We start from the raw sequence: 13,632 nt of genomic DNA, 5'->3' as shown, positions 1-13,632 counted from the left end.
GAGAAGTTTTTATAACCATACAAAGTTTATGCTATGTTTAAGTCCACAAATTTTAAAAGTTAATTGACAAATGTTATCACATGTTTAAAAAATTTTTTTACAAATGTTATCACATGTTTTATTTTTTTAAAAAAGCGCTCTGTGTTAATTCAAACAATATCGCATAAATTAAAACGAGCGAAATAATATATCTGTTCTATTAATTAATTGCATAAAAGCCCCTAGATTCCTGGGAACCTGTCCTCCAGCTAGCCTAGCATGTTCCTCATCATGTCTATGATCCAGAAATAAGGCAAAAGTATGCCTGCAACTTTTCTCAAGAACTTTGGCAAACTCCAAACTCCACTTTGCCATTGCATGTATAGCATTTGTCGACAAAATTTCCTCCATGCACTCCCACGTGCTCTTCTTTCTTCCCCCATTATATCACCTAGCTACTTCTCTGTCATGACCAATCCCATTTAGCTCCTTTTTCTTGTTGAGTTTAATGATATACATGTCTTTTCTGCCATTGCTAAATCTATTGAATTTGATACGTCTTAAAAACAACGACTACTATTGCTATTTCTTTGGGGACAACAAAGAGAGGGAAGGAAACATTATATGAATCCAAATCTAAGAAAAATATAAAGCTTGTTAATTATATTAGGGTGGAAACAAAGAAAGATTCGGAATTTCAACTTGATGGATTCAATTATTAAGATTCTTTACATTGAACTCTCCACATACTTTCAACTATATAGGTTCGGAATTTAATTAATACTGTTTGTAGCACTAAAATTATATATGTAGAAGATTGTTTCAGTTAGGCAAGTGGAGATGCAAATACAGGGTTAAAATGAATTGCTTGTAGGTGGAATTGACGGAATAAATCAGTATTATAGGGAGGCAGAACCGGGATTTAAAGCCCTCTTAGACATATAGTTCTAAAAATAACAATACTACCACTATAAAAAAGTATAGAAATTACAACAGCTCTTTTGGCAACAGAAATAATATAGTTGGCAAAAGTCAATATTTGACAATAACTTAGTTTTGTTGTTGGCATATATGATGAATCTTTTAAAAATGAACTTTTTTTTGTTGCCAAAAATTTTAATTTTGTTGTCATATAACATTGACTATTGTTGCAAAAAGTATTTTTGACAACTAAAAAAAAAAAGTTGTTGCATGTCGTTGCAATAACAGCCGTTGGGAAAAGTTTATGCAACAATAAAAAAAATATTATTGCCAAAAGTACTTTTTACAACAATAACCTATCTCTGTCAACAAAAAAATTTTTGTTGCCAAATGTTTTCTTTCTTGTGGTGTACTAAGGACTAAGCAGAACTAGAATTCTTCACCTCTTCCCGCGTACTAAGAAGCAAGTTCAGAATATAAAGATATATTCCTATAACGCTAGGAGCAAAATCTTGAAATATTTGTTGCAACTAGTTTTAGTTAAGACCACTATAATCACTTTGTCACTAAACTCGATGTTGTGACAACTTCATTCATTACATTAAGCGACATCTCTACATAATTACACTTCCTTTACCTCTATCTATTCGTACATGCCCTCAAAACAAAACAAAAACTCTAGAGATTAAAAAAAAAAAAAAAAAAAAACCAAAAGCCCATTAAAAAGGAAACTGATTAATTAACATCTTATTACGCTGGACTCATCAACCCAAGAGTGAGGTCTAATCCTACATCACAATCCTCCTCCAATTTCACAGGCAAACCCGGTTCAACCCGGTTCGCTAGCATTAAGGACGGTTCAACCGTTTCAACAGAGAACGAGTCATGACTAGGTGCGCGTTTCAACTCCTCTTCAATTTGATCAAAGCAATCCCATCCGGTTATACTAAACTTTGAAGGCGGCTCGTTCATCAAGTACTCTTCTGCTGTTGCAGCATCAATAGTGGCCTTACGCTTGAACCGCCCATTCCTGGTTTTGAATTGCTGGTGAACCACCCCGCTTGATGTGTCCTTTGAAATGTGTCGAATATCACAGCTTTTTAACGTTGTGATCATTTGATGAGCCTCTTGATGATCTGAGGAACTGTTATCATCGTCATTGATTGGGACTTGCATGATTGTGGAGCCATTGAGAACTGATTCAACAGCTTCTTGACAACGCTGCCAATTCCCAGAACACATCAACCCGACTGAACCATTTACGGGGTTAATTATCCGGCCACAAGCCTTATATAAAAGAGACCTAAATAGTGCTGAGAAAAGGAAAAAAAGAAAAGATCACAAAAAATGTGCTATTTATTGGAACTTGAACATCCCATTATATCTTATGCAAGCTATGACATATTGTTTATCAGATATTAGTGTTTATAATTAAGTGAGTCTATGATGCAATACTGTTTTAATTTGTTATTTTTAGTATTTGACTTTGAGTACCTTAAAACCCTTTTGAATTGTTAAGTTTGCTTCTAATAATCAGACAAAAATTGGATAAGAAAATCTATAATTTGCGCCAAGTAAGGTTGTGAGGGTTGACCATAACATATTCTATCATATATATTTTTGGATTTTGATTTAAGATATGTCTATATTCTTAAATTAGTAATGAACAAAATGACATAAAATAAACTAATCTCTCTTGGCATGATTGTCTACGCCATCACATTGTGGAAAGTTTTATTTACCTACTTCCTAAACTATTAATATATGTTCAATAATATTATTATTTTCTAGTAACCCTCCTCCATGATTGTCCAAAAAAACAAAATTAAAAATAAAAAAAATAAAAAATAACTCTCTATGCTGTGACGAATCAACACTGCTCATAAATCATAATCCGTTTTCTTCCTAAGGCCCTTAATAATTAAACAGGTCCTTATCAAGATCGTAATAAAGCACTTATCCCATTAAATTATCAGAAGATGGCTATCACTAATTAAACATCCAATGACTAATTAGGGTTGAAATGTCAAATCCATATTTTTCTATTCTAATTATGCGGAGAAACTTCATCGTTTTGCTAATCTATTTTAAATTTAAAAGATCTGATATATTATATTATTAAACTGCTTGATTAGTTTAGTCAGAGACCTAATAAAGATGCTCGACGTCACCAATTACCACTAAAAAACTTACCTGGCTTTTCAATCAGTGATTAAAAGTGGTCGTAGACTCTTACCCCCTGTTTGGATGGTGGTTTCCGGTGGTTCATTAACGTATGGTTTTCTATGAAACCATATTGTTTCCATTGTTTTTAAAATTATGTGGTATGGTGTTGTAAACCCGTGGTTCATTCCATGGTTATATAACCATGAAAAGTCCCAATTTTTGAAACCACGGATTTGGTGGTTACGTATTTTATTTCTCCATTATACCCCACCCTCCACCATTCAACCCACCCCACCCCCACCCTCCACCATTCAACCCACCCCACCCCCACCCTACCACTCACCCCCACCCCCACTCCCCGACACTCACCCCCACCCCGCTCTACCACCCACCTCCACCCCCAACTACCCCACTCCTCTGCCACCCACCCCAACCACCACCCACTACCCCTCACCACCGCCCAAACCCACCTCACAACAACTCACCCCCACCCTCATCCCACACCACACACCCCGCCCTACCACCCACCTCCACCCCTAACTACCCCACTCCCTCCGCCACCCACCCCAACCACCACCCACTACCCCTCACCACCCCTAACCCCACTTCACAACAACTCACCCCCACCCTCATCCCACACCACCCACCCCTCCACCACCCCCACCCACTACCCCTCATCACCACCCAGCCCCACCCCCACAACCACTCACCCCCACCCTACCACCCACTACCTCCACTCTCATCCCACAACCACCCACCTCACACCACCCACCCCTCCACCACCCCTACCCACTACCTACTTATTTTTTAAAGTTCCTATTTTATTCTTTACCGAGTTTTATATATATATATATATATATATATATATATATATATATATATATATATATATATATATATATATATATATATATATATATATATATATATAAATTAATTTCTAATTAAGAGTTAAGGGTATTTTAGTAAACTTACAAGTTATTATACAGTACCATACAGTCAAACCAAACAATACAAATGTTATTAAACCACAACAAACGATACAGTCTATCCAAACATTGTGTTCATTAATACAGTACAATACAATACAACACCACACTATACCATATCATACTGTACATTAATGAACCACGGGAAACAACCATCCAAACAGAGGGTTAGTAGGCGTACGTTTGGCCATCAATTTTCAAATCATGGTTTGAAGCCATGGTTTCAAACCAGCGTTTGGACATACTTTTTCAGTCATGGTTTGAAACCATGGTTTCAAACCCCAAATCATCCAAAAAGCACGGTTTGGGGTTTGAAACCATGGTTTCAACTTTTTAAATATAAAATTTAACCCATAAGTTTATATTTTGTAAAAAAAGACCCATAAGTTGGCAAATATTTTTAACAATTACCCCCATCAATCATTTACCAATCTCATTAACTTCCACCAACCTTTATTTATGTCTACCACCTTTAATTTATGTGGGAAGATTATATTAAAGAGTAGTTATATTACTATTCATGTTAAATTTTCGTTTTTATTGAAGTAAAGTTTGATTAATTGATGTTGCATTTTTTTAGAAAAGCCTTCTAGTAGTGTACTAATTTTGTTATAAACTATGATTTGCTCATTTGGTAAGATTATATAAGAATTGAGAATGTTTTGATAGTTTTCACAATTTGTGTGATTTTTATGTCTATAAGAAAAAATATAACTTAAAATGTTCAAATTGTATGTCCAAACATGGTTTCAAACTATGTCCAAACGGGGCTAGTACAAACGAAAAGGATTTTTGATTCTCTTAATTAAATATTGAAAAATTAGAAAATAGTAGTAAGATTTAATTCGTTGGGATAATAGCACTTTTGATTCCTAAAATATTGGTAAATTCTTCTTTTGGTTTTTATAATATATGCCTCAGCATACAAAAATGTGCATTTTTTTCAGGTGTAAAATATGTTATATTTGATTATTTATAGAATTATATTACCGTCAGGCGCCAAATATGAAGTAATAGTATAACATAACATGAGTGATTAAGTGGTGGAATGATTAATAATTATGGTGATTTTATTAATATTGCCAAGCAAGAAAATCAAAACTTTACAATTCAATTAATTATAGGTTTAATGTATTTAGTCCGATATTGTAGGGATTAAATGAAGAAATTCCCAATTATTGAGGGACAAAACGTGCTATTAACCCATTAGCTTATCTCTCTCTTTGAGGAAATTAGATGTATTGTACAGGTTGGGAATCTGTTTTAATGTGCTTAGTCCGATATCAGAAGGACTAAAGTAAAAATTTATTGATAGTTGAAGGACCGAAAGTGCTAATAAGACGTTTTAACTCTTTCCATGAGGAAATTGGAAGTACATGTATAAGTTGGGAATCACGGCTTGCACGTCATATTCAACAAATGGATTTAAATGATTCCTTTAACACGTAGCCTTTTCTTAAAGAATTATAACTTGCAATTATATATTTGGGAAAATAAGAACAGGTAGAAAAGTAAAAGTTCTCTAGCTATTTATTAATTAAATAATCCATGGTGGACTATTAGGCAGATTCAAGTATATGCCATGGATGGAATCCATCGACATTGCTGCGTCTGATGACTTTGACAGATAGTTTTAAGTAAATAAATGTAAAAACAATAAAGAAATGAGGAAACTCTTTATTAGTTGACCTTTAATTAGACGAGTATCTTTTTTCCAAATAATAATGATTAAATAAATAGTTAAGCCAATCAAATGGCGTAATAATTTGAACATAGGTTGTGATCCAACAATAAGACAGCCGTGTCTAAGATAAACTGTAGACTAACTTTATTTTAATTTTCTTTTTCCTAATATATAAACTGCTACTATATGTAGCTATTTGTTCATGTTCTACCTGTTTTGTGAAAAACAGTCCACGCACGATTCCCACCATAATATTGATTAAAGTATGTTAACCCTCCATGATGTATATGAGTACTAAGGCTGATGTGTTTTTGTTGGATACAAGAAATTAGTATAAATTCTCTTTTTCTTTAAGCATCTGAATGTAGTGGCCTCACTAGCTAAATATGAATTCATTTCAGATAAGCTCGTTAATGGAGTAAAACACTTTTACTAAGCTAGCGTTTGACCATGGATTTGGGATTATATTTTGCAAATTTATCCTCAAATATCTGTTTGGCCATGAAATCTTATCAAATTTAAAACTTTATTTTCAAAACATTTTCAAATTCCAACCAGTTTTTGGAGAAATTTCACTTCCCATCACAAAACTTCAAATTTTTTCAAGTAAATTGCATGTCCAAACATAACTTCAAGTTTCAAAAATCACAACTTCAAAAACTCAAATTTTCAAGTTTCAAATTTCAACTTCAAAATCTATGGCCAACAGGAGCTAAGAGACTCCTTGTTTACGGGCTAGAATTGGGTTGTCTATGTCGGAGGATGGGCCGATGAAGATGGGTCAAAAAGAAAAAACTGGCATACTTTTAGACTTACAAACTCCCGAAGAAGGAATACATATGAAACATTAGGTAAATTTACAACAAAAAGGAAATGACAAAGTAAAAAGTTGTGTACAACATAGCACAAGTTTATATTATACGCGTGCTTTTGAGTTTGATAATAATGTAGCTAGGGAACAAATATGCGAGGTATGTAGAGCCAAAACTGATAATACGATGTCATGAGTTTACATCGTGACACGAACACAAAACCTAAAGTTAAGGAAGGAGAAATCTAAACCTTCCCATCACATCACTGGTAGTGACAATAACAAAAATTAATTCTACATAGTTTGAAGCCACCACAGTTTCTCCTAAACAAACGCCCCAAAACACTTCTTTTCTTTATTGATGTTTTGTTCCCACGTACTCAAGTCTCAAGACTATCTTTGCTATATACTAATGTACTTGGAATAAAAGAAAAAAGATAAACTAATGATGTAAGTTCGGCAACAGAAGTAGATAATTTTGGAAAGAGAGATACCATTGAGTCTCCAACTACATCACTGTTAAAAATGTTGTAAGGTCAAGACCTGAAATTGATATTTTACAATAGAGTTATTAGGTAATAACCAGTCAAAGCAAGCCTTAGAAAAATAAGACTAATAATAATTTAAAAAAAAAGGACAGCCGATGCACAAATTATCCTGCGTTAGCAGCAGAGACGGATCATGGATTTAAATATTATGAGTTCAATCTTTTAAGATTCTTAGCTTAGACCCATTGTATTTTAAAAGGTATGGGTTCATATCTACTATATATTGCAATATTACTAAATTTTTTAAAAATAAACTTATGCTCCGCGCAAAAGTTAGGTGTTCAATTGAACCCCAACTTATAATGTTGTTGGTGCATACACCCCTGGTTAGCAGGGTTCGGTAAAGAACCGCAAGCCGGAGGTGTGCTGTAAAAAAGAAGAAGACTAATATCAGTTGAAAATTAGATTAGGAAATAGCTTGATGGATTATTTGTGTTTAATTAGACTAAACAAAAAGGTCGTAATCCAGTTTGTCTATACTTTACGTGAGTTACTTATAAAAATTAGTAATTGATTTTGCTACCTCTAGTATGAAAAGAAAAAAGAAACGAACACTTGTTAATATAGACCATGCGTGAAATTATGGGAGAAATTGGAAAAAAATCACTTTTTATTTGGACCACTAGCTAATTAAGCTTTAATCAGTTATTTTAAAATATTAAAATTCTAGCCATTTTTAGTGCGGAAAGAAAGTTGTGATAAAAATATCACTAGCTAAAAACACGAAAAGCTCTAGAAAAATTTACTAAAGTTTGGATTGCACATTTTGAAACTTTATCAATATTTTTTCAAAGTTCATTACAATATTATGTTGAAATTTCACTTGTCAAAGCTTCAAACTCCAACACAGAGCATTAGAGTTGTTCCGTGTTTCACTTGTATAAGATACAATTTTTTTTAATAAGGCTTGTTTGAATTCCACGACATAATCACAAAGTTTAACTGGTAAAACTTGAAACTCCACAAAAATATTTGGAGTTCGTAGCGGTACCTTGAGTGAAAAACTTATACTATATTAATTTTATCCACGAATGAAGTAATCCTTCAATATTGTTTCACTCATGGTACTTATTTCACCCATATTAAACATTATTTCATTCTAATAGTACAAACTTAACAAATTTCTGGAGTATGAGTATTTACCATTTCAATTTTTATTAAAATTTTATAAAGTTTAAATTGACAATAGTCAAACTTCATGAATTTTTCGAACTCGAGGACATTGTGCTGAAGTTTTCCTTATCAAAAATTTGAACGGTACCTTTTGTTTGAGTTGTTACGTATTTTAGCTCTGAATGTTTTTGTCAAAATATCATTTCCACCTTAGAAAATGATAACTTTATTTTACAAAATTAACCGGCATTGCTTGTACTCCATTTATCTTTCTACAAACAAGTCAACACAAATTATTTACGAGAGTTCAGAAAGTAGGTGTTAGTTAAAGCTTTGAATTAATGAAGCAGTTAATTATTGAGTCAGCTAGTAGTTAACGACAATGTAGTTGCCCCAATCGTTCTTCTTTCTTATTTTCATATGACCATGGACAGAATTAAAAATATAAAAAGAGGTACCCCTCATAACCCTGCTAAGTTGATTATGTCCAAAAACTAGCAACAGCAAGACAGTGATATTAGTGATATTTTACAATAAAATTATGAGGCGACTTGCCAAAGCAAAAATTATTAAGAAAGCTTATGCTAATAATAAAATTGGATTAGCAAATCATGGCTCCACATGTTTGCATAATGGAAACTTGAGCACAATGAATCTAGATACTCTCTTGACTTCAGCTTGTTATAAAATAATCAAACCCTCTAATTAAGAATTAATTAAATCACTTCCATGCCCAATTTCGTCATCCGTGCTGTCATCTTAGAATATTTCTAATTCAACCAAAAAAAATTATGTGTATATAATTGGCTTGTGCCTGGCACATGCCTTCTTCAACCATAAAAACTGCAAGTTGCAGTTGGAGATTAGAAGATGAAAGGCACTATCTTTACTTGAAAATCAATTTTAAATTAAGGACTCAGGGTGTGTTTGGTACGTAGAAAACCGTTATCTACGAAAAATAAGTGGGTTTTTTAATCATTTATGATGCTTGATAAGTACGAAAAAAATATTGCCCCAAGGGTAAAACACTGGGGGTAAGGCTGAGCGGGCCAGTGGGGGATGGCGGGGGTCAGGGGCAAAGCTAGAATATTGGTTACTGGTTCAGCTGAACTGGTAATTTTTATCCAAATTATATATTTGTGTTACAAAGTCCTATGAATATGTACAAATTATTAATTTAAAAGCAATTAAGTAACTTAAAACGACTAGAATCCAAGAACTCATAAGCTTCAAACTCTTACTTTGCTTCTGTCGGGGTGGGGATTTAGGTTGTTGCCGCGTAGGGAGGAAACAATAAGCTTGGAATGCCACTTATGGAACTTTCTTTTTCTACTGCTACTAAAACAATCATTTTCCTCATTTTTAAGAACTTATTTTCCTTAAAAAACTATCTTTTAAAATATTTTAACCAACGAAGCATGAAAAAATTAATAAATATTTTCTTCCGTACAAAAAGACGAGATATTAGAAATATTGAGGGTTTTTTTAGTTTTTGTTTTGTGTTTTGTGTTTTGTGTGTGTTTTATTCACTCAAGTTCAAATTGTATTAGTCAAGACGAATATGTGACGAACCAACAAGGCTTACTGGCAACAAGTCAGCAACCCATAATGGCATTGTTTTTTACTCTTTCTTAATTGAGAAGCACTCGTTGGTTAGTATATAAGGTCCCAATTAAAACTCAAAGCTAATAGATATAATGGAGTATACAATATATATAAGCTATTGTTGTCACGTGATGTAAGCTAGTATATAATTCGATATGTTACGTTAAACATGAGTCAATTATTACTTTTTTTTTTCCTTACACAACACCACACGCACCATGTTTTTCTCTCCCCTTCTAATTAGCTCTTTAATATGCTAAAACCATTTTAAACTTGCATTACAATTGTGAAAAATGTCTATGCACATTTTATGATTTTGATTTAAGCTATATACGTTAATAGTGAACAAATTTTATATTGTTAGTACAAAAAATTGAGCGTGAATAACAATGCGGCAATGCATAGAGTCATTAGACAGGGTTTACCTTGTGTCCACCTTGAGTGGCATATATATAGAGATAGGGTTTAAGTTATATACATTATATTGTAAGAAAGTTTTACCTTATCAAGCACTTTTACCTATTGTACAATTATTTTAAATTAAGAATTTCAAATTTTTATATGTAACTTAAGCTCATCAGGTATTGAGATAATTGATATTTCAATTAGCAAGTACCTTGTGCATACAACAAATTTAACTTGATCTTGCGCATATCAATATCAACAAATTAAATTAGATGATCATGCTATAATAAAGATTACTAGTTTCAGTTCATATGATACACTTTTTCTTGGCTTATTATTTCTAAAAAAAGACACACTTCTAAATTAAGAAATTATTAATTTTACACTAGTTCTCATTCCTTAGAGAGAAATTTTTGTAACACATAATATTATGGCATGTTTAAGGCTACAAATTTCAAAAATTCTACAAATGCTATGACATGTTTAAGATGACAATTTTTTATTTTTCTTTTGCACTCATGCGTTAATCCAAACTATATCGCATAAATTAGAATGGGCGAAATAATATATTTGTTCTATTAATTAATTGCATAGAAGCCCCTAGATTCCTGGGAACCTGTCCTCCAGCTAGCCTAGCATTTTCCTCATGTCTATGATCCAGAAATAAGGCAAAAGTATGCCTGAAACTTTTCTCAAAAAGTCGGCACACTCCAAACTCCACTTTGCCATTGCATGTATAGCATTTGTCGACAAAATTTCTTCCATGCTCTCCCACGTGCTCTTCTTTCTTCATCTTTCTTGATATTACCTACTTCTCTGTCATGACCAATCCCTTTTAGCTCCTTTTTCTTGTTGAGTTTAATGATCTACATGTCTTTTCTGCCATTACTAAATCTATTGATCTTGATGTCTTAAAAACGACGACTACTATTGCTATATCTTTGGGGACAACAAAGAGAGGGAAGAAAACATTATAAAGCTTGTTAATATAAAGCTTAATCTAAGAAAAATATAAAGCTCGTTAATTATATTAGGGTGGAAAGGAGAAAGATTCAGAATTTCAACTTGTTGGATTCAATTATAAAGACTCTTAACATTGAACTCTCCACATACTTTTAAATGTATAGGTTCGGAATTTAATTCGTACTGTATGTAGCACTAAAATTATATATGTAGAAGACTTTCAGTTAGCCAAGCGGAGATAGAACCAGATATATTTTGCTAAGCAAATGCAGGGTTAAAATGAGTTGCTTGTAGGTGGAATTGATGGAATATAATAGATCAGTATTATAGGAGGAGGCAGAACCGGATTTGACTATAAAGCTCCTCGCCCTCTTAGACATATAGTTCTAAAGATTCAATTGCAAAGCAATACTTCTAAGGATTAAGCAGAAGCAGAACTAGAACTAGAATTCTTCGTCTCTTCCCTCGTACTAAGAAGCAAGTTCAGAATATAAAGATATATAACGCTAGGAGCAAAATCTTGAAATATTTGTTGCAACTAGTTTTAGTTAAGACCACTATAATCACTTTGTCACTAAACTCGATGTTGTGACAACTTCATTCATTACATTAAGTAACATCTCTACATAATTACACTTCTTTTACCTCTATCTATTCGTATATGCCCCCAAAATAAAACAAAAACTCTTAAGAGATTAAAAAAAAAAAAAACCATTAAAAAGGAAACTGATTAATTAACATCTTATTACGCTGGACTCATCAACCCAAGAGTGAGGTCTAATCCTACATCACAATCTTCCTCCAATTTCACAGGCAAACCCGGTTCAACCCGGTTCGCCAGCAAGGACGGTTCAACAGTCTCAACAGAGAGCGAGTCATGACTCGGGGCACGTTTCAACTCTTCTTCAATTTGATCAAAGCAATCCCATCCGGTTATACTAAACTTTGATGGGAGCTCGTTATTCATCAAGTACTCTTCTGCAGAAGAAGCATCTACTTTAGTGGCCTTACGCTTGAACCGCCCATTCCCGGTTTTGACTTGCTGGTGCACCGAACTTGATGAGTCCTTTGAAATGTGTCGAATATCACAGCTTTTTAACGGTGTGATCATTTGATGAGCCTCTTGATGATCTGAAGAACTATTATCATCATCGTTGATTGGGACTTGCATGATTGTTGAGCCATTGAGAACTGATTCAACAGCTTCTTGACAACGCTGCCAATTCCCAGAACACATCAACCCGACTGAACCGTTTACGGGGTTGATTATCCGGCCACAAGCCTCATATAAAAGAGACCTAAATACTGCTGAAAAAAGGAAAAAAAAAACAGAATCAGAGCAAAATCATTTCAAGATTTTTCATCTGCATGCATTACCTCTCAGAAAGACAGATTCAAGTTTTCAATTTTATAATTTGGAATTTTAGTGAACTTAAATAAATTTATATCCGATTTTGATACGAGTATATTCAATTAAATGCTACCTGCTTCCTTTTTACTCCCTCTGTCTCACTTTATGGTAGACGATTCAAAGAACTAGAGTCAAACGATCTAATTTTTGTGTGAATTCTAACATAAAATCTTCAAGTTTTTCAAAGCAAAAAAATATTTAGAAACAACACAAAAGTTATTTCAAATCGCAATAATTAACAATTTGAAATATTTAAGAAGCATCAGTAGTAAAAGAAAACTCATTCAACTCTTTAAAATAATAATAATTGAATCACATAAAGCTTGACAAATGGAGTACATGGCAGTAACTAAGAAAATTAAACTTGTTTACACCTTTAACACCTTATGAGTTACGATTTAAAGGTACCATAACATTTTACGACTATAATAATAGATTAAAAACAAAAAAAAGGTAAGTAATTTAACTTTAAAAAAATTCAAAGGATACAAGATGTGTATACTTTTTTTTAAACAGAAAAGAGTGTCATATAAAATGAAGACGATAATAATATATACCAGGGCGGAGATTATCGGGACCAGCATTGATGAGGTTAATGAGACCAGCACGGCCATAAAATTTAGCAAGAAAAACAGTAGCGTTAGCTTGAGAATCAGGGGATCTGATCCATTGAAGACATGGCCTTAAACTACAATTCTCGCTACAACCTTTTCTAAGAACTCTGCACCCATTGCAGCTCATTCTCATGCTTCAAAATAATAAGCACAAAAAGATGAGAGAACTGAAGAAAAAAAGAGAGGAAAAATGTTTATAATGATGGCGGAGAAATGGAGAAAAGGGGTATTTATCAATGAAGAAAGGGGTTGGGGCTTGAGGGGGGTGGGGGTGGGGTTGAGGCTAATGTCATGTTTGGATGACCAAGCAAATCGGTGTGGATCCAGAATTTGAAGTTTATAAGTTCATACAATAATTTATAATTAAATCACTATAATAACAGGATTCACGATCAAATATTCATAAATTATATAAGCTATGAG

The 13,632-nt window shown here is 33.3% G+C and overlaps 1 protein-coding gene across 4 annotated transcripts; it reads right to left on the bottom strand.

Annotated features, from left to right (window-relative positions):
* Positions 1 to 1,604: 1,604 nt before the first annotated feature.
* LOC132067680 (LOB domain-containing protein 42-like) lies at positions 1,605 to 13,421 on the bottom strand. Of its 4 annotated transcripts, XR_009417201.1 has the most exons (3): positions 13,153 to 13,419; positions 11,656 to 12,492; positions 11,516 to 11,598 (listed from the first exon to the last, which is right to left on the bottom strand). XR_009417201.1 is itself a non-coding variant. In XM_059460983.1 (2 exons), the coding sequence occupies exons 1-2, from the start codon at positions 13,340 to 13,342 to the stop codon at positions 1,651 to 1,653; spliced, it is 753 nt and encodes a 250-aa protein (XP_059316966.1). In that variant the 5' UTR covers positions 13,343 to 13,421; the 3' UTR covers positions 1,605 to 1,650. The 4 variants fall into 4 exon arrangements, 3 of the variants coding, with proteins under 3 accessions (XP_059316966.1, XP_059316967.1, XP_059316965.1); XM_059460983.1 differs by lacking the exons at positions 11,516 to 11,598; positions 11,656 to 12,492 and adding an exon at positions 1,605 to 2,213 and having other exon boundaries at positions 13,153 to 13,421; XM_059460984.1 differs by having other exon boundaries at positions 11,516 to 12,429; positions 13,153 to 13,420.
* Between the last annotated feature and the right edge of the window lie 211 nt (positions 13,422 to 13,632).

Source organism: Lycium ferocissimum, chromosome 8, assembly GCF_029784015.1.
Source record: "Lycium ferocissimum isolate CSIRO_LF1 chromosome 8, AGI_CSIRO_Lferr_CH_V1, whole genome shotgun sequence".
Taxonomy (NCBI): Eukaryota; Viridiplantae; Streptophyta; class Magnoliopsida; order Solanales; family Solanaceae; genus Lycium; species Lycium ferocissimum.
Note: the sequence above shows the minus strand (reverse complement) of the source record. Positions and strands in the feature narration are given on the sequence as shown.